Source organism: Mytilus trossulus, chromosome 2 (assembly GCF_036588685.1).
Source record: "Mytilus trossulus isolate FHL-02 chromosome 2, PNRI_Mtr1.1.1.hap1, whole genome shotgun sequence".
Lineage (NCBI taxonomy): Eukaryota > Metazoa > Mollusca > Bivalvia > Mytilida > Mytilidae > Mytilus > Mytilus trossulus.
In genome coordinates, this window is record NC_086374.1 from 62,161,331 (window position 1) to 62,186,382 (window position 25,052).

The window sequence follows — 25,052 nt, forward strand, 5'->3', positions numbered from 1 at the left end:
AAAAATTATTTTTAAAAAATGAAATTCAGTTCTTTTATATGGATAGAAAAAGATTTTTTTTGACTTTTCTTCAGAGCGAGAACATCCAGCTTGTCCACCTCCAATTACACCTCAACAGACACAGCAGGTGCCCTCCAGAGGCAGCCATTATACATCCCTCAAAAGAAGTGCATCCAACATGTCAAGTGGACAATCAACACCCAGTGATCGAAAGACAGAATCTCCTAAAGAATTTGTCGATAAATCAGATTCTAGTAAACCAAAGTCGCTAAGCAAGGTAGATATTTTAATATGGATTTTGATAACCAGTTTAAATAGTAAAGAAAACAACAACAAAATAATTTTCAACCAATAATTTCTTGAGACCTCATAACAGTCTTTTGTGAAACAATGAACAAATGATGTTGCTGAATCATCTTTTTCTCATTTTGAACATTCAATACTTATTTTTTTGGCTGAAAAGTCAGTGTTAAATGTTCAAAATACTGGGGTGAAAAGGGGAAAAAATAAACATTGCTAAAGGTTAAATTCCATTCAATTGAGTAAGTCGTATAAAACAGATTATTATTGTGTCTCTTGACAGCCATGATGTATTAAAACGTAGGGATTACCAGCATCTTTTTTTGTCTGCTAAAATTTGTAAACTGTCATTTCCTTAAAATTTACATACATAATTCAACCTAACTTTCACAGATTTTATTACGACACAACCTGCTGTTTTATGTTTTGATTTGTGGGGAGTGGATCCCATACCTAAACAATAACTTCATATTTTCTTGCTTTTGTTATTTTTAGACATCAGTGGATGCATATGTTTCTTTGGAAAACTCCCAAGTTTAAAATACCCCCTGTGATTATTTTTTAATATATATATATATACTTTTGAAATGAAATTATCAAATTTTCTCTTAAAGTCCCCTTTCATAATATTTTTTTTAATACATTGATATTCCAAATAGAATGCATAATTTGGGACCATTTTAATAAATAAAAGAAGTCGAGGGGGAGAGGACGTGTTTGCTATGATGATTAATTATATCTGTCAATCCCATGAAACAGATGATTACAAAAAAATTCTGAGCAATCAATGAATTCTGCAGATATCATATAACATAACTATAATAGGATTTGCCCTTAAATTACATGGTAAAAGCAGCATATTTTAATTGTATATGGTCAATGCCAGCATTTATTATGGGGGTTTGGGGGGGGAGAGTGAAATTTAGTTTTGATATTCCAAATGCTAAAATTAAATAATAAATTAAGTAATAAGATTGATGAGAATACTGATTTGTCTTATCTGGTTAAGTTGGTCGAAGTTTTTTCAAATTTTCATTCAAATTTCAGCAGGATTCCAAGGAAAGCAAGCCAGTACATAAAGAACAAAAACAAGAGAAAATAGAAAAGGCTGACAATGTTGAAAAGTAAGAAATATAAATATATTGCTTCTTATTGTGGCAATGTGCATGTAAAATGTATTTTTCTAAAACAATTTTTGGAATAATGGGAAATCATAGGCAGATCCAGAGGAGATAAATGGACCCCTCTGGAACTGCCTATGATTTCCCATTATTCCAAAAATTGCCCTCCTATTGTGGGAAAAAAATTAGTTGAATGATTACATAGAGAATCACTGGAGTGGCCCCCATTATGAAACTTCTGGTTCCACCACTGGAAATCGACAACAGTACATAAAGTATGACAAAGTCTGCATTGGCGTGATTGCTACAATCTTTGTCCAGTGATTACATATGTAAACTAAAACTTTGACAAAACAAATACTGGCATTATTACTTATTCTGGATATGCACATACTTTTCTTGTGTATTTTAACCATCAGGCTTTACTTTTTGAGTCCAGAAGCTCAATATTTTGAAATTTAATTGGATTTTTTTGGCTTGTAGAGAAGAATTTAACAAGCCTTGTAGTTAAGCATGAAGAGAGGTATTATGTGATAAGCCTTTATCTTGACTCTCGCTCCATATAAATATTATAAACATTTAAAGGTTGTCTATTTACTCTTTATAATTTGTCTATTTTCTAGGAGTAAAGATGAAGGTACAGATAAGAAGGAAGATAAAGAAAAGTCTATTAGAAAAGAGGAAAAATCTCGTGAGGAGAAGAAATCTGAAGTTATTTTGCTTGATGACAAAAAAGACAGAATTCCACCTCCTCAAAAAAAGAAAAAGGAAGATCCATCAGATCGCTATAAAAATTCTTCCAAATCTCGAGAATTTGTACGAGGTAGAGGCCGTGGTGCTAGAGGAACATTTCCTAGAGGCAGAGGACGAGGAGAATATCGTAGTTATGATAATAGACCTGCACGTGGTGGATTTAGACCAGACAGAGGTGGTCGACCATTTAGTACAGGCAGATGGGGTGACTTTGAGCCAGAGGAACGAGAAGAGTACCATCCAAGTTCTCACCCACCAAGGAAACTTAGAACTGAGGAAAGTGAAGAATCATTCGAGGACTTGAGTGATACTAGTGATAAAGACAATAGAGATAGGGATCATAGAAGTGATCGAGGATTTAGTAGAGGTCGTGGTAGAGGTGCAGGCCCAGACAGGAGAAATAAACAATATGAAAGTGACAGGAAGATCAATCATTTTGAAAGTAGTGAGAGAAAAAATGTATGGCATGATAGAGCTAATAATGACTTTGATAATAGGAGACGGGAAGACCGAGGAGAAAATGGAAGAAGTTCAAGTGGCTTTTCTCCACGTGGAGAACCTTCAAGAAGAGGTCGAGGTAATTTTGATATTTTTTATGACATACGTGTTTCTGGCTAATTCAGAGAGTAATTGTATAGAAAAGTCTACAATACACGTGTTTAAAAAGTTCATATATTTACTGCCAGGAAGTACTTAATCTACTTATTTTCTAAAATAGTGGAAATCTGCATTTAAATAGATTTTCTAAAATAGTGGAAATCTGCATTTTCTTTGATTTTTATTTCATGTTTTTTCCCAAGCCTTCATTCATCTATTTCCACGAATCCATTTAAACCAGTATCCCACAAAATATAATAAACCCATACTGACAGTATGTGAAACAAAAGTTTTCCTAATTACAAAATATTAAACCTCTTGCATACATTAATATATATTATTCCATATCCATTAAGAATTAGCCAATGTTATTGGATAACTTGTGCCACATGACTGTATTCTTAAGTAAAACATTCAGTTGGTCTTCCAACTGAAAAAAAACTGGTCATTATCCTGCTGGTAGGACAGGGGTATTTAAAAATGCATAAATAGGGACAGTTTTATGAAATAATAACTTGTTCAGGGGTAGAGGACATGTTTGCTGTGATGATTAATTATATCTGTCAATCCCATGAAACAAATGATTACAAGAAAAATCTGAGCAAGCAATGCATTCTGCACAATTGCATGTATACATATCATCCAATGTCATATAACATAAATATAACTTTTTGTTTTAATATGATAGCAAAATAAATTTGCCTTTAAAGAACATGAAAGAATAGATTTTATTAGCAGCATATATATATATATATGTTTTTAGACCCTTCTACAACGAAATTTGTTTGACATGCACACGTATAAAAATTGCGGTTTTTATCCAACGCAATCATAGGTTTGAACGTAGTTTTCAATTTAGACTCGTTTATATATATATGCATGGGTTCGAATCCCGGCGAGGGAAGAACCAAAAATTTGCGAAAGCAAATTTACAGATCTAACATTGTTGGGTTGATGTTTAGACGAGTTGTATATATATATATATATATATATATATATAAAGTGCCTAGAAAATCAACCTAACGATGTTAGAGTAGATTTGATTCGTAACTTCCTCCCCGGCGCCAGGGCTGGAACCTGTACTTTATTTCTAACTTCTACGACAACACCGCCTAGCATTGTGCAGAGACCCTATCCCCTCCTCTAACTCTAGCTTATAAAAATAAGCTGTCGTTTCGGGAGGTGTTACCTATATATATATATATATTATGGGGGGGGGGGGGATACTTACTTTCTGTAATCAACCTCCTACAGTCTTATCAAACAAGATTTCTAAAACTTCTCAGAAAGATTGCACACATATTCAAGTTACGAAGTTGATGTTGTGGAAATTTCTGGTTTTATACACCTGTTTACAGGACCTATAATGGTATACTGTCTGTCCTTTGTCAACACATAGGACATTAACTCGAAAAAACTTTGGTGAATAGTTTATATCTATTGACGCGAGTTTCCTTTTGTTTTATTCATTTAAAAAAGGGTGATTTTCCAGTTTTCAGACAATACATTGTAACTAAAAAATGTGCAATTGTCATGAAACTTTGGTGAATTGATTATATGAAAGCTTCCTTTTAAGTTTCTTATGTGATATTGAGCAGTAATTGAACTTTATTCTTTGAAAATGTGACGGGGCATATCATGCACACTGTTTATTACAAGATTTCTTGTTAAATTATAAAAATTAAATGTATTGTCATTAAGAAAAAAAATGTCTTGCTTATATTATAATGATTACTCTGCTGTTGATTCTTGGTTTCAGTTGTGTATGCAGATTTAATTCAATAATATATAGTTTCTTATTCAGTGGTAGTTGATATATATATATATGTCTGCTGTGATGATTAATTATATCTGTCAATCCCATGAAACAGATGATTACAAAAAACTTCTGAGCGAGCATTTATTTCTGCAAAATTACATGTCAAGATATCATCCAATGCCATATGACACCACCATAGTTTGGCAAAAGATTTTAAATGCTAGCAGTGTAAATTTGCAATGTTCAACAAATAGATTTTTAAATGCTACATGTTTTTCAGGTGCTTCAACTTCTACAAGGGGAGGAAGAGGAGCTGGAAGATACAACTCTGCACCACCCCCTCGAGGTGGATTTGGTAGACCTCCAACAGCACCAATGAATGATGGTGAAAGAGGAGAAAGACCAAGGTAAATCATTTGTTGAATTAGTTTAAATAAACATTACAGTTTGTTGGTGTGAAAGCATACTTTCAAAAAAGTTTAAACAACTCATTCAGTTTGCTATGATGACTTCTTATATCTGTCAATCCCATGAAACAGGATGATTACACAAGGAATCTGAGCAATTGGATATGAAAGCCATAGGATTACTTTTAAATTTAAGAGGTATTTATTTGTTAGAATTCACATGTTATTTTACTGGGGGAAAAAAACGTTTTAGCTACCCACCCATAGTTGAGATTTCAAATTGCCCTAGTATAAATTTCAAGATTGACTTGTGTGCGGTAACCAGAGTTTTAAAAAACATTTATGAAATTAGAAAATGTCAAAGGTACTTCCAGCTTTGTAAATAGTTTATACATGTTTATTATTGAACGTTTCAATATCTTTTACATTTTCAGGAAAGACAAAAAACCTGAAAGAGCACCCCCTCCACCAAGATTTGCTGCTAAAAGGGGTTTAAACGAGAGGGGGAGGGGCACTGATCGTGGCAAAGCCCGTGGTAAAGGTCGAGGAGGAAGTGCCCCTCCTAGCATTGGTTCAAAGCCGCCACAGCTAGCACAGCAAAACTCCTCGGAATATGCCGCAGTAGAGGGTGAGGAATGGGAAACAGCCTCAGAAAGTAGTGATTTTTTAGGGAGAAATGACTCTAGAAATGATAGAGATAATGATAAAAGAGATTCTACCCCTGGAAGAAAAAGCTTCTCAAGCCAGCGTCCTGCAGGTGATCGTCAGAATAGAAAAGGTCAATCAGATTGGAGGAAGCAAAACGGTGTTGATAATTATAGAAATCCAAATAAAGAAAAATCCCCAAATCACCTGACAAAAAACGGGTTAGCTAGGGGTAGCAATGGTGCCCCGCGGAAATCAAATTACTCTAGCAAGAAGGAGAATGTGTCTGATGTATACCGAGTAGATCATATGGTGGCTAATGATCAAAATGCAATCAATAATGCATTTAACAATTTGAGTTACAAGTAAGTTGTTATGTTTCAATAACTGCAATAGATTTGTTTTATAAAGGAAAATGATCAAAGATTTACATAATGACCTTTTATTTTCCAGATATCAAACATGTATTTTTACATCCCATGGTTACTGTAAACCAACCTATATTTGGGAGTAGAAAAATAACATGAATACAAATCATCACGAATATGTAAAACTTGAATCAAGTTAATATGAAAATAACAAAATAGACTAGATAGTCTTGTATGATTTTTAATTTTAGTTTCTTGTGTATAATTTTGAGTTTAGTATGACATCCATTATCACTGTACTAGTAAACATATTTTTTAAGGTGCCAGCTGAAGGACGCCTACGGGTACGGGAGTTTTTCCCTACATGGAAGACCCATTAGTGGCCTTAGTCTGTTGTCTGCTCTATGGTCGGGTTGTTGTCGCTTCGACACATTCCCCATTTCCTTTCTCAATTTTAGTAAGGGCTATACAGGCAATACTGTATAAACAAAAATAAGTTGGTTTACAGTATTTGTAATATTAAGTTAAAAAGAACCTTTTCATTATGTTTTATCAAATACATACTGTGGATTCATTTATTTTCGTGGGTACCAATTTTCGTGGATTGAGTAAAACTTGCATGTTCGTGGATAATTGATTTCGTGGTTTTGCCGAAGTCTGCATACAAGTCATAAGAAAATTTGTCATTCGTTGAACATTTAATTTCGTGGTTCAACTGTCCCCACGAAATCCACGAAAATTAGTATCCAACGAATAATGAATCCACAGTAGTTAAGTTTGGAAATACATGAAAATACATATACTAAGAAGAATATACCCTGATTGAGACATGTATGGTATCATTGATTTTTATGAACTTGGTAAAATCTGCTCAACAGTCTTGTCTGTTTTTGAAAGTATATAGTTTGTAGTGAGAGATTAAGAAAATATATATGTAAATGGTGCAGTAATCTCGCCCTGGACATGAATACATGTTTGAATAAAGGAGGACATGAGTGTCGGATGTATGCTCAGCCTTCACGATAAACTGTAAAATCCAAAGCTCAATTTAAATATAAAAATTTATGGATTCTGTTGGCTTGTAGAAGAAACATTTACAAGTTTAATTTAAACATATTTTATTTGTTAAAGTACAAATTGGATAAGACACAAGTCAAACAGACTTATGAAGTCTTCTCCATTTAACATTAATCGCAGTATAATACAAAAATAAATGTATGAGCATGCATGTATAGAATGGTATATCTATTTAGTAAATATATATATAAATATGGATCAAAAGACGGAAAATTCAAGAAAAAAAAAGAAAAAAATATACATATAAATAAATCATTATTTAGAAAACAGAAACACAAAAAAACCTGAAAAAATAAAAAGGCCAAAAAAAGGCAAAAGAGAGAAAAATTTACAAGCCAGGCAGTGAAAAAAAGATATATATAAGTTTTGCTATGATGATTTCTAATATCTGTCAATCCCATGAAACAAATGATTATACAAGAATCTGAGCAAATAGTTGTACTGCTTTAAAGCAATCAAATAGTATTGCAGTTATTGGAAGAATGGAATATACTATCTTCAGAATTTGAAAGAAATTTATATTTTTGTCAATTACAGAAATCGGTCCACAAAACCCTCTGACTTGACAGATGTATCAAAACCATTGAAGCCAGAAGAAAGAAAGGAGAAAAATGTCTTGGAGAACATTGACATAAATAATTATGCTAGTATGTTTATCTTATTATTAAGTTTTGTATGAATGGATATAGAGGACATTTATTGATACTTGAAATGATTATGCTTAGCTACCATGAATTCTTCAAGCATGGCCTTAAGAAAAGAACAACAATCAATCATTTTACAAGAACTGTTCTGTTGGGGTTATTTTACTATTCAAAAACAAATAAAAGTATAGATTTTATGCACATACTGTTAATAAGGATTTGAAATATCAGGATTTCCAGAAGGAAAAAGTCATTTGTGATTAAAGTTTTGAAAGGTCTAAAATAAAGTTGGCACGATCCAGCTGGAATCTCACTTAATAAATATATATAAGTTTTGCTATGATGATTTCTAATATCTGTCAATCCCATGAAACATATGATTATACAAAAATCTGAGCAAATAGTTGTGCTGCTATAAAGTGATCAAATTGTATTGCATTTATTGGCAGAAAAAAAGCATTTATTTTGTAAATGATATATATCTAATTTAAATTGTTGCATATGAGACATTTCAAACGACCTTTGAAAATTTTCATGTGCAGTTGAAATTTTCAAGGTCCATGATACTTGTAATGTCATATAGGGTCCTCTATATATTAAAAAAAATATATCTTTTTTTTAGTATCTCCTAAAAAATGAAATATGATATCTTAAAATATTTTCAGATAACTTCCATAAATATGATATTCTGGTAGGTTATGAAGTAGTTCTCCATCCCTATTCATGCACAGACCTGTGGGGTTTAAAGTTGATTTTGATGTTGTTTCACTAGATGTCATGAACTTAAATTAACCTTGATGATGATTATGACATTCTTATGTCAAATATGATGATACATTTCTCATTCGCCATGCTGAAAGGTCAAATATAGGAACTTACCTGAACTGTAGTACATTAAATTTATACAAAATATGTCTCTGTTGCCTTGTTTGCTTCTTCAGACTTTTTTTATGCCCCACCTATGTATTGGGGGAATTATGTATTGTTGTTGGTGTCTGTCTAACAATCCCTGTATCAGAAATGTAATAATATGAAAACAGAAAAACAGAACATGGTGTCCTATTGATATTTTATCTGTAATTAAAATTTTCTTTAGATCCAATATTTTTGGATAGGGATTTACAAAAAGTAAAATTTGAAAGTTTGCTTTTATATTTTGCAACTGCATTTAAGAATCGTACTTTGGTAGACTAGGTGTTATATAGCGCCTAAACCACCACAACCCATATTTCTACACATTCAGTCTGGAGCAGTCTAGTACAATATTTGTAAAAAAAAAAGCGAAATCTGAAAGTTCTTTGTTATTTATTTAATTAGGTTTCATGAATTAAAATTGATCTTGATGATGATTATGACATTCGGATGTCAAATATGATGATACATTTCTCATTCGCCATGCTGAAAGGTCAAGTATGGAAAATTCACCTGAACTATAGTTTTATTAAATTGGATATTGACGACTGTCCCCACCTCTGTGTTTATGGGAGGGTTAATTATGTAGTGATGTTATTTATTCAATCCTGTATCAGAAATGAAATAATGCAGACAGAATATTATGTCCCATTGATATTGCACTTGTTTTAGGTATCTGTTTGTGGTTCACTGGGTTATTTAATATGTTTTCCCTTAACCTCCCAAACAACCACAACCCAAATTTCTACACATTAAATTCTTGAGCAGTCCAATACAATGTTGGGGAAAGAAGGGAATCTGAAAGTCGATATTTATGTTGTCATATTAAATGTCATGAACTAACTCTACCTTGATGATGATTATGACATTCGGATGTCAAATATGATGATACATTTCTCATTCGCCATGCTGAAAGGTCAAATATGGAAAATTCACCTGGACTATAGTTTTATTAAATTGGATATTGACGACTGCCCCCACCTCAGTGTTTATGGGAGGTTTAATTATGTAGTGATGTTATTTATTCAATCCTGTATCAGAAATGAAATAATGCAGACAGAAAATTTATATGTCCCATTTATATTGCACTTGTTTTAGGTATCTGTTTGTGGTTCACTGGGTTATTTAATATGTTTTCCCTTAACCTCCCAAACAACCACAACCCAAATTTCTACACATTAAATTCTGGAGCAGTCCAGTACAATGTTGGGGAAAGAAGGGAATCTGAAAGTTGATATTTATGTTGTCATATTTAATGTCATGAACTCAACTCTACCTTGATGATGATTATGACATTCGGATGTCAAATATGATGATACATTTCTCATTCGCCATGCTGAAAGGTCAAATATGGAAAATTCATCTGAACTATAGTTTATTAAATTGGATCTTGACAACTGTCCCCACCTCTGTATATGTGAGGTTTAATTATGTAGTGATGTTATTTATTCAATCCTGTATCGAAAATGAAATAATACAGTACTATTCAAAAACTAATAAAAGTATAGATTTTATGCACGTACTGTTAATAAGGATTTGAAATATCAGGATTTCCAGAAGGAAAAAGTCATTTATGATTAAAGTTTCGAAAGGTCTAAAATAAAGTTGGCAAGGTCCAGCTGTAATTTCACTCAATAAATATATATAAGTTTTGCAATGATGATTTCTAATATCTGTCAATCCCATGAAACAAATGATTATACAAAAATCTGAGCAAATAGTTGTGCTGCTATAAAGGGATCAAATTGTATTGCATTTATTGGCAGAAAAAAAGCATTTATTTTGTAAATGATAAATATCTTGGTTAAATTGTTGCAGATGAGACATTTTAAATGACCTTTGAAAATTTTCATGTGCAGTTGAAATTGTTGAGGTCCATGATACTTGTAATGTCGTAAAGGGTCCTCTATATATTTAAAAAAAAAATTGAAATCGGAGATCCTAAAAAATGAAATATGATATTCTGGTAGGTTATGAAATAGTTCTCCATCCCTATTCATGCACAGACCTGTGGGGTTTAAAGTTGATATTGATGTTGTTCCACTAGAGGTCATGAACTTAAATTAACCTTGATGATGATTATGACATTCTTATGTCAAATATGATGATACATTTCTCATTCGCCATGCTGAAAGGTCAAATATAGGAACTTACCTGAACTGTAGTACATTAAATTTATGCAAAATATGTCTCTGTTGCCTTGTTTGCTTCTTAAAAGACTTTTTTTTATGCCCCACCTATGTATTGGGGGAATTATGTATTGTTGTTGGTGTCTGTCTAACAATCCCTGTATCAGAAATGTAATAATTTGAAAACAGAAAAACAGAACATGGTGTCCTATTAATATTTTATCTGTAATTAAAATTTTCTTTCGATCCAATTTTTTTTGATAGGGATTTACAAAAAGTAAAATTTGAAAGTTTGCTTTTATATTTTGCAACTGCATTTAAGAATCGTACTATGGTAGACTAGGTGTTATATAGTGCCTAAACCACCACAACCCATATTTCTACACATTCAGTCTGGAGCAGTCTAGTACAATATTTGTAAAAAAAAAAGCGAAATCTGAAAGTTCTTTGTTATTTTCTTAATTAGGTTTCATGAATTAAAATTGATCTTGATGATGATTATGACATTCGGATGTCAAATATGATGATATATTTCTCATTCGCCATGCTGAAAGGTCAAATATGGAAAATTCACCTGAACTATAGTTTTATTAAATTGGATCTTGACGACTGTCCCTACCTCTGTGTTTATGGGAGGTTTAATTATGTAGTGATGTTATTTTTTCAATCCTGTATCGGAAATGAAATAATGCAGACAGAATATTATGTCCCATTGATATTGCACTTGTTTTAGGTATCTGTTTGTGGTTCACTGGGTTATTTAATATTTTTTTCCCCTTAACCTCCCAAACAACCACAACCCAAATTTCTACACATTAAATTCTGGAGCAGTCCAATACAATGTTGGAAAAAGAAGGGAATCTGAAAGTTGATATTTTTGTTGTCATATTTAATGTCATGAACTCAACGTGACCTTGATGATGATTATGACATTTGTATGTCAAATATGATGATACATTTCTCATTCGCCATGCTGAAAGGTCAAATATGGAAAATTCACCTGAACTATAGTTTTATTAAATTGGATATTGACAACTGTCCCCACCTCTGTGTTTATGTGAGGTTTAATTATGTAGTGATGTTATTTATTCAATCCTGTATCGGAAATGAAATAATACATTACTATTCAAAAACAAATAAAAGTATAGATTTTATGCACATACTGTTAATAAGGAATTGCAATATCAGGATTTCCAGAAGGAAAGAGTCATTTGTGATTGAGTTTTGAAAGGTCTAAAATACAGTTGGCAAGGTCCAGCTGTAATCTCACTTAATAAATATATACAAGTTTTGCAATGATGATTTCTAATATCTGTCAATCCCATGAAACAAATGATTATACAAAAATCTGAGCAAATAGTTGTGCTGCTATAAAGGGATCAAATTGTATTGCATTTATTGGCAGAAAAAAAGCATTTATTTTGTAAATGATAAATATCTTGGTTAAATTGTTGCAGATGAGACATTTTAAATGACCTTTGAAAATTTTCATGTGCAGTTGAAATTGTTGAGGTCCATGATGCTTATAATGTTATATAGGGTCCTCTATATATTTAAAAAAAAAAGTTGAAGTTTGAGATCCTAAAAAATGAAATATGATATCTTGATGTATTTTCGGATAACTTCCATAAATATGATATTCTGGTAGGTTATAAAATAGTTCTCCATCCCTATTCATGCACAGACCTGTGGGGTTTAAAGTTGATATTGATGTTGTTCCACTAGACATCATGAACCTAAATTGACCTTGATGATGATTATGACATTCGTATGTCAAAGATGACGATACATTTCTCATTCGCCATGCTGAAAGGTCAAATATGGAAAATTCACCTGAACTATAGTACATTAAATAGTTGGATCTAGAAGACTGTTTATGCCCCACTTATATAATTAGTGGTGTATGTATTGTCTGTTTATTTATCCCATATTCAAAATGTGATAATGTGAACAGAAGCTGATTTCTTGTTAATATTTTATTTTTTAAAGTGTTCTGTGGATCTAAAAAAAATTGATGGGGAGATTTTAAGTGAAACTTCACAGATGATTGTATTTATTTGCCACTGCAGCCCTTTGCCATGCAGGCCACTTCCCAAACATAAAATTCTGGAGCAGCCTTATACATTTTTTGGGGAAAAGGTGGATCTGAAAGATTCTTTGTTATTTGCTAATTAGGTTTCATGAATTTAAATTGACCTTGATGATGATTATGACATTCGTATGTCAAATATGATGATACATTTCTCATTCGCCATGCTGAAAGGTCAAATATGGGGAAAAAATCCTCCTGAACCACAGTTAGTTTTATTGTGGCACTGAAATCAGTCACCTTTCATGGTTCTTGAGGACTGTTTGTATGCATTGTCTACATAGGAAGGGAGGCCTTTACATTTCACCTTTTCAGTCTGTGCCAAACTATTTTAGGGTTTGTCTGACTGAATGGTGTGTCATATATTCTTTATAAGATGTGATCAGAAATTGATTGTATGCTAAATTGGCCTTAATGATGATTATGACAGCTCTTATGTTAAAAATGACGATATATTTATCATTCGCCATGCTGAAAGGTCACATCTGGGTAATTACCTGAAGTGTTGTGTGCTAAGTTGCATTTACCTAGTACGTTTTCTAAGATGTATTGTTGTGTTTTACAGGTGTTGTGGTCATTGATGATATTTATGGAGCACCAGTAGATGACCCAGAGTTCTCTGTTGAAAATGAGGGCTTTCAGGAAGTGACTTCTAAAAAGGCTATGAAACTGAGGCAAAAAGCTCAACAGGAAGCAGAGTTGAAAAGGCAGATAATGACTGAAAAACAGAAAAAGGATGCTCACAACAAGGTGAAAAAGAAACTCACATTTAAGTTGTTTGGTTATTTATCATTTAGGGTGATAGGTAGGCTTTTGGGATTTTCTTACATCTGCTTTATCTAAAGGGTTTTACCTGTCTTACATTCGACATGAGTGTTTTTATATAAAAATAAGAAGATATGGTTTGAGTGCCAATGAGACAACTCTCAATCCTAGTCACAATATGTAAAAGAAAAATCTGTTAGGGTTCTGTGGAACCCAGCGTTTCGCCTACTTTTACTGTTAATCACAGGCTCAACAAAAAAGAGGAAAAATTATAAAAATATTGCTCTTGATACTATCTTGTGATTGTGAGAAGCTTCTGTCCAAATTAGGTACAAATCCTGGATAGAATGAGGTATGGATTTGTGACCCCTGCTCCCAGTTCACATAACTTAGGCATGTATTGAACATTCTAATCTGTATATATATATATTGTCACTGACTCAGACGTACTTATGAATATAATTATTTTCTGTGACTGTATCTTACATTAATTTGTAGGATCCTTTACTATAGATAATTTAGCTGATCTGTAACAATAACATCTTCATGCCTTATATATCATGTACTGTAGTACGCCGCTAGATTAAAACTGACGTGGAAAGGTAACATATGGCCACCGAAAGCTCTTTTTAATGAGAGCCCAGGTGGTCGTGTGGTCTAGCGGGACGGCTGCAGTGCAGGCGATTTGGTGTCACGATATCACAGTAGCATGGGTTCGAATCCCGGCGAGGGAAGAACCAAAAAATTGCGAAAGCAAATTTACAGATCTAACATTGTTGGGTTGATGTTTAGACGAGTTGTCTAAACATCAACCCATGGATACATCTGTTGTAGGGTTGTCACTGACTCAGACGTACTTATATATATATGAGGGTACTTTCTCTAAAAAATGAGGGTACTTTTTATATGGCCTTCCAAATACCGTTTCGATCCCTAACATCACTGAAGAGACATTTATTGTCGAAATCCGGATATGGTGTACTCAAGAAATATTGACACCGAATGTTTGTGGCACAACATCCTGTCCACAAGTTAACATTTTTTTTTTTCTGTAACGTATTAAATTTATATTAACATCTTGTGATCAATCTTATTTGGCAATCGTCAATGGCAGTCAGCAGGGTTAAAGAACATCAGTTGTTCGACCTGTTAGTCAAATGCGTTTTGTTTAAATATACTTTTTCACGCTTTTGGTCTTTTGGAAAATGTTGTTTGTGCTGTTTTTAGACCCTTCTACAACGAAATTTGTTTGACATGCACACGTATAAAAATTGCGGTTTTTATCCAACGCAGTCATAGGTTTGAACGTAGTTTTCAATTTAGACTCGTTTATATATATATATATACATTCAACTATCGTTATCTCGAAGTCAGTCGGACTAGAGAATTATTTCGAGATACACTTAGTTCGACTCAAACGAAAACCGGAAGTTTGACAGAACAAGGGACACAACTCTTGCTTAGCTTTGTAAAGCTAAAATAAATCTGGATGAATATGGGAAGGGGATAGATATTCTGGTATCAAATCGATGGTCTTTCATTATTATAATAAAATTACTTTTTTTTTTGAATGAACGTCTTTTTTTTTAAATAGGTATTGGCCAAACCAAAAGGAGTACATAATAACAGTGGAAAGTCTCGTAAAGGAAGTAAATTGCCGCCAAGGTTTGTGAAGCAAAAGGAGCAAAGAGACAGAGATAGTGATACTACTAGCCAAGGCTTTGATATGAAGGTTGATAACTGGGACAATGATCTTGCCAATAATATTCCAGCTATTTCTCCAGCTATCAACATGGAAATGGATACACGTCAAGGTAGTGTATTATTATATTTAACAAACATTACAAGTGCTTGTCATTTTAGGCAAATTTTGAAGTAAAGAAATTTAGATGAGGACAGGAAGCAAATGTTTAGATATTTGTTTTCACTATAATGCATTTAAAAATATGATATTTAGAGTTTAAAAAAAACATAAACCAAGTGATCTTGGTGATGAAATTGAATTACAGATTGGTCACAGCAAAAGTTTAAATTGTCTATAAACACTAACAGTCTGAATGTAAGATATATATTATATTTGTGCAGCCCCAAACATGCCAGATCAAACATCACAGCTAGCTATGTCCTCTCAGATGTCAATGAATACGATCCCTGCACCATTGCCACCAGTGAATGCCTGGACAGCAAAATCCACAAGTTATGCAGCTGCTGCAGTGACGGGAAGTTCTCTGCCACAGATGGTGGATAGCAAGTTTGACAAGGGAGACCAACATGACAGTGGAATTGATGTTAGTGACCAGCCTAATTCGGCAGGCTCTTCAACTCGAAGTTCCCCAAGTGCAGAAAATAAATTGAGGACGGAGAAGGTGACGCCCAGCATTGTGGAAATGAATGTCAAAAAAAATAATACTTGGTTCCATCTTTTTTTTTTGTTAACTTTTTTTCAATTAATTGAATGTTTATGTCAAATTCAGTTTTTTAATAGAATGAAAAAAAGAAATTGAAGTCCAAATTAGACCTATAAAGTTGTATTCTCTAAATGGTCTTATGACTTTAATGTTTTTGAAGCAGGTTAAAATGTCAAGTTTTGATTTATTCTTGAGAAGGGGGGGGCAGCCATTTTAGAATAACATTTGATATAACTAAAATGTGATTAAATTAATTCCAATTTCACGATATTTTGAATTGATATAGTAAAAATCAAAAGTTAAAATTTGAAAAATTCTAGAGCAAAGGGGATATTTGTTTTCATTATAGCCATAAGACTTGAGAATACAACGATAATGTACCAATCGATTAAGTATGGGATGAAAATCAATTATTTTTCTGCACTTAAAAAGTATTTGTGTTTAAAATTTTATTCTGTATTCATTGCTTGATACTGCTTCTGGCTTACAATCAGTTTTCAAGTAATTCTTATTTGAGGGGTCAAGGTTGTTCACTTTTTCAGTAAAAGACTGTTGGCATTTATTAAAAAGCATACACATTTTATATTTTTGGGGGAGGGGGGTAAATGTTTAGTAATTTAAACTAAGGGGTTGAAATTGAGCTAGTCTTGTGTATGTTTTTAAATATTTTCCACAGTGCAATACTGAAGTTGTGATCTTGGGTTATTGGACAGATTTCTTTGCATGCTTTTTTGTCTTGCTGGTCATGTATTCTTACCTAGTAACTAATTCTCCATTTATAATCTGCATGTATGTCAATAGTACATTATTGTACAGAATGGGGATAATGTTGATTCAGATGCATCACATGTTTTATTAACCGCAGAGCTCCAGATAAGCTGTGTATTTGCGTGATCACGCAATACAAATAATAGAAAACCCAATGCAATTGTCCATTGAAGGGTTCAACAACCTAATTAATTCAACGGAAAACCCAATTATATGCCAAAACCATGAGTTCTCAACCCTTTTATTGGCTACCGTTTGTGTTATTTACCCTTATCTGTTTACAGTCTTCGCGTAAACTATTTTTATAATATTTATAATTGGAAATTTCCTGTCGTTCTAAAAATAGATCCCTGCATCAAGTAGCTGAAATGGGTACACATGTTTTTATACGACCGCAAATTTTGAAAAAAATTTCGTCGTATATTGCTATCACGTTGGCGTCGTCGTTGTCGTCGTCCGAATACTTTTAGTTTTCGCACTCTAACTTTAGTAAAAGTGAATAGAAATCTATGAAATTTTAACACAAGGTTTATGACCATAAAAGGAAGGCTGGTATTGATTTTGGGAGTTTTGGTCCCAACATTTTAGGAATTAGGGGCCAAAAAGGGCCCAAATAAGCATTTTCTTGGTTTTCGCACTATAACTTTAGTTTAAGTTAATAGAAATCTATGAAATTTTGACACAAGGTTTATAACCACAAAATAAAGGTTGGGATTGATTTTGGGAGTTTTATTTTCAACTGTTTAGGAATTAAGGGCCAAAAAAGGGCCCAAATAAGCATTATTCTTGGTTTTCGCACAATAACTTTAGTTAAAGTAAATAGAAATCAATGAAATTTAAACACAATGTTTATGACCACAAAAGGAAGGTTGGTATTGATTTTGGGAGTTTCGGTCCCAACAGTTTAGGAATTAGGGGCCAAAAAGGGACCCAAATAAGCATTTTTCTTGGTTTTCGCACCATAGCGTTAGTATAAGTAAATAGAAATCTATGAAATTTAAACGCAAGGTTTATGACTATAAAAGGAAGGTTGGTATTGTTTTGGTCCCAACAGTTAAGGAAAAAGGGGCCCAAAGGGTCCAAAATTGAACTTTGTTTGATTTCATCAAAATTGAATAATTGGGGTTCTTTAATATGCCGAATCTAACTGTGTATGTAGATTCTTAATTTTTGGTCCCGTTTTCAAATTGGTCTACATTAAGGTCCAAAGGGTCCAAAATTAAACTTAGTTTGATTTTAACAAAAATTGAAACCTTGGGGTTCTTTGATATGCTGAATCTAAAAATGTACTTAGATTTTTGATTATTGGCCCAGTTTTCAAGTTGGCCCAAATCGGGGTCCAAAATTAAACATTGTTTGATTTCATCAAAAATTGAATAATTGGGGTTCTTTGATATGCCAAATCTAACTGTGTATGTAGATTCTTAATTTTTGGTCCTGTTTTAAAATTGGTCTAAATTAAAGTGCAAAGGGTCCAAAATTAAACTAAGTTTGATTTTAACAAAAATTAAATTCTTGGGCCTCTTTGATATGCTGAATCTAAACATGTACTTAGATTTTTGATTATGGGCCCAGTTTTCAAGTTGGTCCAAATCAGGATCTAAAATTATATTATTTATTGTGCAATAGCAAGTCTTTTCAATTGCACAGTATTGTGCAATGGCAAGAAATATCTAATTTCACAATATTGTGAAATAGCAAATTGTTTTTAATTAAGAGTTATCTTTCTTTGTCCAGTATAGTAAGCAAGAAATATCTGCAAGAATTTTTTTAATTAGAGTTATCTTTCTTTGTCCAGAATCAACTTAAATCTTTGTTATATACAATATACAATGTATATTCACTTTTTACTACCAACTGATAAATTTAAATAATCTTTACCATTCAGCGATAACAAGCAGTTTTTTTACATCATGTATTTAAATGAGTAGTAATTGTTGCAAACTCCATTAGAATATTTTAATTGAAATTAGTTTTGGAATAAGGGAAAGGGGGATGTGAATAAAAAATTGGGTTAAATTTTTCTCATTTGAAATTTCATAAATAAAAAGAAAATTTCTTCAAACATTTTTTTGAGAGGATTAATATTCAACAGCATAGTGAATTGCTCTAAGAGAAAACAAAAATTTTAAGTTCATTAGAATACATTCATTCTGTGTCAGAAACCTATGCTGTGTCAACTATTTAATCACAATCCAAATTTAGAGCGGAATCCAGCTTGAATGTTGTGTCCATACTTGCCCCAACCGTTCAGGGTTCAACCTCTGCGGTCGTATAAAGCTACGCCCTGCGGAGCATCTGGTTGTAAATATCTCGATCTTCTCGATGTTTATCCAATTAGCGTGTGTCATGTAGTCACATTTTTTTCGAATTGCTCGAGATTTTTCATAACATTCATCGAATAAAAACGAAAGTGAATGTCAGGTTAAAATATTGACTAGAAGCATGTTTTCGGCTTATTTTGGAAAATTGAGGGAAAGTTATGATAACAAGACTCAGCCAGTGTCTTAAGGAAGCGTCCATCGAACGCACGGGCATGTGTGCGTACCATTACGAAAACATTGCTAATAAACACGGGGTTTCATCAAAAACGAATTCAGTTGGAATAAGTGAAAGGCCCAGTCAATTATGAAATGATAAAGCATCAGAAATCAAAAGTTCTAATAAAAGACAACTAAACCCAGATTTATGTAAATTGAATAAAAAAAAATCATTCAAGTATAATTAGTTTATATACTATTTTTTATTCATTTACGGTTAATAATGAATACACACACCATGCACACAGCCACTGATCAGGCACTGGTCTCAGAATTTATTATATAAAGGTATAAGACGAGTGCCTGTGAATACACATATCCTTTTTTTGTGAGAAAATACAAAACTGGCAAAAGGTTTGAAACGGGACACAAATTTAACCTACAATTGCTCCAAAGTGAATAAACCAAATAAAACAGCTAGCAAATAACCCTAACCATAACCCTAAACCAAATAAAAGAGCTAAACAAAGACAGAAACATATTAATTTAACATGGAAAGAAATTGAGGTTGATATTGCCTAAATATTCAATATTGTGTCGATGAAAAAAACCCAATACATTAAGGAGCTTGGTGGTGAAAAACCCAATTTGATATTAACCTGAGGGGTGAATTGGAATTGATAATGCAATTAAAAAACTTTATCACCCAATTATATAAGAAAATGGTGGGTAAAAACCCCAATTTATGAATTCTTATCTGGAGCTCTGTTAACCCTTTCACCGATTGCTGCCCAGGCAGAAGCTACTCTGAGACGATGGCTTAATTTTCAGCATTATTTTGGTGAAATTCTCAAAATTCAGCTCATTGCCCCCAAAATGGCAAAATTTCGAAATTTTTTATGAGCCTGTACAAATTTCTCACACTGAACGATGTTCGTTCCTAGTGTTATGTACATAAAACGACTTGTGTCAAAAAAGTATATTAGGTTGGCTTCAATTCTTTCAAAGAAAAGGTTCTCTCATTTCAAATTCTCGTAAATTCCGTAAATTTCCTCTGATTTTGACATGGTTTTCAATAAAACGGAAGCGCCATGTTTATACTTTCATCCGGGTATCCTTCAAAGAAAGATAACTCATGTTTGCACTGTTTTAAGCGGGAAATATAAAAGAGGTATTTCGATCCCTGTAAAACAGGACTCATCGTCAGCTGTCTGAAGCGTGAATCCCGGTAAACCGGGACTCATCGGCGAAAGGGTTAAGAAAAAGACTTACGAATTACTTGTAACATTTTGATAATTCATTATTTAAAAGTAAGTACAGGGAAGATTGATCATTTGCATAGAAACTTGTCACATGGTTTGTAAGATTTTCTCTTTTAAAAATGTGATTTAAATCATAATGTTATTAGTTTATTTGCCAAATGTCTTATTTTCTTTTGTTGTGGCAAGCATTTAAAACTTATTGAAATGTTACTCCTTGCCAATTGTAGATTGATTCTAAAACAGTTAAAAATGTCTGCTGTCCTTTCAAAGTCATAAGTAATATATAGATACAACACACAAATTCATTTTCTCTTTCTGCTAGCTCTTCATTTGTATCCCTTTAAAAGTAATACATTTTACAAATGGATCTCTAATTAAAGGTTTAACCCAATTGGCAAATATACTATTCTATTCAATTTCAGTTAAGTCCAATACTGTAATTTCAAAAATTATTGCATGCATTTATTTTTGCAACTTTGTCATTATAGACTTCAATTTGATTTTAAGAAAAATCCTGTCTAATTTATATAAAATATTTCATAATGCGAGTTTAAAGTATTGCGTAAACAACTCGTCACGTTTTTCGCAATAATAAAAACCTCGCATTAAAAACTCATAATATAGTTTGAAATGTCATTTGATGCAGTAAAATTCATGACACAATAGTAATGATTGGAATTAATTTATAAGAATAGGAAGTTTGATGCATGCACCATTTGTATTAGAGAATGAGGTATTAACTGTTATAACTGTTAGAAATCTGATAAAGAAGTTTACATTTATGAAGTAGTTTTTTTAATCCAACTTGAGATATTGAAACAGCATTTTGATTTATCATTGTGTATGACCAATCATTCAAATTTTATAGTTAAACATCTGAACTTAATTGGAATATTAAAAATCTTTTTCTTTAAAATTTGAGAGTTGATGGAGTGTTATGTGTAGTTGTTAAAAATGATCTTCTTGTAGGTAAAGTATGTAATGTGATCAATGAATATCAAAATACTTGTCACATGTAATAACTTGGAAGTAATCATTGAAAGCTGGTAATGACTAGGAAATGTTGGTTTATGCAGATATAGTGAGAAGAAAAAACAAACTATATCACACTTAACTATTTGAATAATTTTGCCCATTTCAGAAGAATGAACATATGAAAGTAGACCAACACAGAGGGGCATTTGAATCTCCAAAACCTCAAAGACAACCAAAGGTATCTTTTACAAATTTGAAAGGATTAATGTTAAATTTCAGATTTCTGTTCACCAACGATTTATTTTTCTGTAATATCCATTTAAATTCGGCCAGTCTTTGAGGGTACAAATACAAAGCACAACTAGGTGCAAGTAGTTTTAACTTGTTGATATATTGTGTTAGACTAGAATACATTTTGATTTGATAAAACTAGAATTAGATTTGAATTTAGGGTCCTTTGCATGACAAACCATACTCCCTCAGAATGAATCTAGTTTCAAAAGTTTTAATGGTTTTCTTTTAAAATAAATGTATTATTGTTTTGTAGGTTGTAAGAAGTGAAAAGGTCAGTGTTAAGGATACAATGGAGAGAGATGGAAAAGCTGTGAAGAAACCAGAAGGATTAAAAGACAAATCTAGGAGTACCACAGCCATCGAAAAGCCGGAACCTATTCAACTACCACCAAGCTTCAAAGATCATTTGTTTAAGGTATTTTATATTGAATATGAATAAAACTAAAGTGGAAGTTTTACACAAGGAGTGATTGATGCCAGATCTTTTGGCTGTAAGGAATAGATGCCATTCTGGAATTTCTTTTAAGAAGTATTGCTGATTTATACCTTGATTATGGTTTTAAAAACATGTATAAAACATAGTTTTTCAGAAAGGGAGCAAAGATTGAAAAAAAATATCAGTATAAAGAAAGCGCAGCACAATGCATAACATATTACACCTGGATTCTTGGTTTGGCAGGTTTTTAGTTGGTGATTGTTGATATTTCTATTGAATATTTTGAATAACTTGCTTATCAGAAATAAATCATAGTTGATATAAACCATATACTGTTTTCAGATTCTGCAGGTAAAATTTGAAATAAAAACTATTGACTTCTCTCTTCTTCTTTTTTTAGGGGGATGATATGAGCGAGTTGATCTTCATTTATGACCATGATCTGGCAAATTATCCAGAAAATAAACTTGAAGAGGAGGAGCATGCTGTTACATCTGTACCATCCATGAATATCACCAACAGTTCAGGAACTTCACAATCAGTTGTTAATCTTCCCCCGTCTCCTGCTTCTCAGGATCTGGACTTGAAAATAGCTTCTGTCAGAGGTTTTTGGGATGTTGATCAGATGCAACCAGCCATGGGATTTGATCAAGGGTAAGGTTTTGATCTAACCAAGGCGTTGAATGTTTAAACTTGGTTGGTTAGTCGTGAAATAAGTAATAATTATGTGAAAGAACTAGGTTCAAATTTTATTATCAACAGGATTTTCTCATTTCAGATAGCACATGCATTGTACAACATTTCACCATTGTGTTAAAACGAATCCATGATTTGGTTGTAAAAAAAAATGTGTTTTGAATTTTATATTCATATTTATTTTTTGAATTTAAAGAAAAAATGTATTAATTATTGCAGAATGAACAGCAGTTCAGCATTGGGGACTACTGTCTCATCAGAATCAGACAATGTAATGGTGACATCTTCCTATCCAACCTTCAGCTCAGGGGATATGGATACTGATATAGTAGAGCACAAGACCATGGAGCTGGATCAGAGACAAGATGATAACTCCTTAGTAGGCAATGGACCTATGTCAACAATGTCTCCTAGAAGTCAAGATGGTAGGAGTTATGGTTCTAACAGCTCCTCTCAGGATAACAGAAGTTTTAATGCTTCTGTACAGGACAGTCTCAACTTTAGCAGTCATGTGTCAGTACAGGATACACTAGCATTCAGCTCTAATGATACAGAATGTCTCACCTTTGTACCACACTCCTCTGTTCAGGATACCATGCAATTCACCAATCCAACTGTCTTACAAGACAGTCTTGGTAACTACACATCTACAGAAGTCAGTTCCACCATGGATATAAAGGCATCAGAACAGAGTAATGTTTGTAAGGTAACCATTTTATGATTGCTTAAAATTTCTCGAGTTTCTTGGCAATCAATCAACTTTATATGTTCAGTAAAGTACAAATTCTACAATGACTTGAAGGGAGACATTGGTTAAACCACTAAATCAATTATCCTCGGAAATTCAAGTTTTCCACAATCCATCATATTTGGTACCTACGAAAATATATGAATTCACAGGAATAAAGAAATGTTTCCTCTTTTCTAGTTTCTCGTTTTGATGTAGATTAGACAGTTGGTTTTCCTTTTTGAATGGTTTTACATTACTTGGTTTACTTTTATAGATTCTTATTTGGATGGAGAGTTTTCTCATTGGCACTCAAACCACATCTTCCTATATCTATTAAAGTAGTTTTATGTCTAGTATGAAATAAGTGGGAAATTGACACAATTGGAAAACAACACAAGAGGCACCATAAACAAGCCTTAGCACCTAGAATGGAAACTTGAATTTATATGAGAAATAATTTATTTGAATTATAATGAAATCATGAACACCAAAATGACAAATCAGATGAGACAATATATAAATATACATCATTTATGACAGAATTTAAAAACAACTTGAATAAACCATCATATGATGATGTAGGACAGAAAACCTTTGAAACACTCACAAAACACTCTTGTTGACTTTTAAAGAAGGAAAGAAGATGTAGTATAGGAATTTCTTGAATTTTTTGAGCAGGTAAAACCACAACAGTTACAACAGCAGCTGCAGGCTGCACAACAGTTGGCAGTGGAATTGGATATTGTTGACGATGTGGATATCCCTCCAAGTCCACCAAGCCCTCAGTTAGAAAGTATGATGTCAGTATCACAGCCTCCATTTCAACCCTTCCACATGGGAGCTAACCAGTTTGTTCCTCAAGATCATAGAGGACAACATTTTGTGGCTCCAGAACCTAGGGTAATAATTTAATCTAAAAACAAGTAGAGGTGTTATTGGCTTTAGATTGAAGTATAAAGAAAGCCATTATTTTCCATTAAAATCCTGTATACATATATTTTATATGAAACAGAAATGTAAGTGGAAATTTCTTGGGTGAAAGTACAGACAGTTTTGCAGTGATAAGTGATTTTGTGTGTATATGTGTATAGGCAACAGAACATGTAAGCATTCTAAAAGAAACTATGAAATGCAGATTTTTAGATGTCATTTCAATACATTGTTTTTTTAAGTCCTGTGTAAATTATGTTTCATTTAAGATAAGTAATTATTAAAATGTTGTGTAGTTTGTCCTGAATACAATTTAGCTTCTGATACTTAATAATCTATAACTTATAATATTTTTTTTGCAAAATTCAAATGGTCATTTCTGAAACTGTTGACAACCATAGAGGAAATCCAGGGGCGGATTTTGGGGGGGGGGGCCTTTTTGGGAAAAAAATTGGTTGCTTATATAGGGAATGACCGAAGCGTGACTGGAGTGGGACCCCTCTTAGG

The 25,052-nt window shown here is 32.7% G+C and overlaps 1 protein-coding gene across 7 annotated transcripts in view; it reads left to right on the forward strand.

The window, feature by feature from the left end:
• LOC134707725 (protein PRRC2C-like) overlaps positions 1 to 25,052 on the forward strand; it is a 62,214-nt gene that overhangs the window by 24,619 nt on the left and 12,543 nt on the right. For 3 of the 7 annotated variants that reach the window (XM_063567733.1, XM_063567736.1, XM_063567737.1), the window contains exons 20-33: positions 75 to 277; positions 1,348 to 1,424; positions 2,045 to 2,751; positions 4,811 to 4,937; positions 5,372 to 5,947; positions 7,565 to 7,674; positions 13,367 to 13,551; positions 15,161 to 15,380; positions 15,652 to 15,932; positions 21,626 to 21,697; positions 22,007 to 22,168; positions 22,590 to 22,843; positions 23,105 to 23,591; positions 24,291 to 24,515. In XM_063567733.1, the coding sequence (XP_063423803.1) occupies positions 75 to 277; positions 1,348 to 1,424; positions 2,045 to 2,751; positions 4,811 to 4,937; positions 5,372 to 5,947; positions 7,565 to 7,674; positions 13,367 to 13,551; positions 15,161 to 15,380; positions 15,652 to 15,932; positions 21,626 to 21,697; positions 22,007 to 22,168; positions 22,590 to 22,843; positions 23,105 to 23,591; positions 24,291 to 24,515 (3,686 nt within the window). The remainder of the gene's footprint in view (positions 1 to 74; positions 278 to 1,347; positions 1,425 to 2,044; positions 2,752 to 4,810; positions 4,938 to 5,371; positions 5,948 to 7,564; positions 7,675 to 13,366; positions 13,552 to 15,160; positions 15,381 to 15,651; positions 15,933 to 21,625; positions 21,698 to 22,006; positions 22,169 to 22,589; positions 22,844 to 23,104; positions 23,592 to 24,290; positions 24,516 to 25,052) is intronic. The other 4 variants (XM_063567734.1, XM_063567738.1, XM_063567735.1 and 1 more) reach the window with 4 other exon arrangements.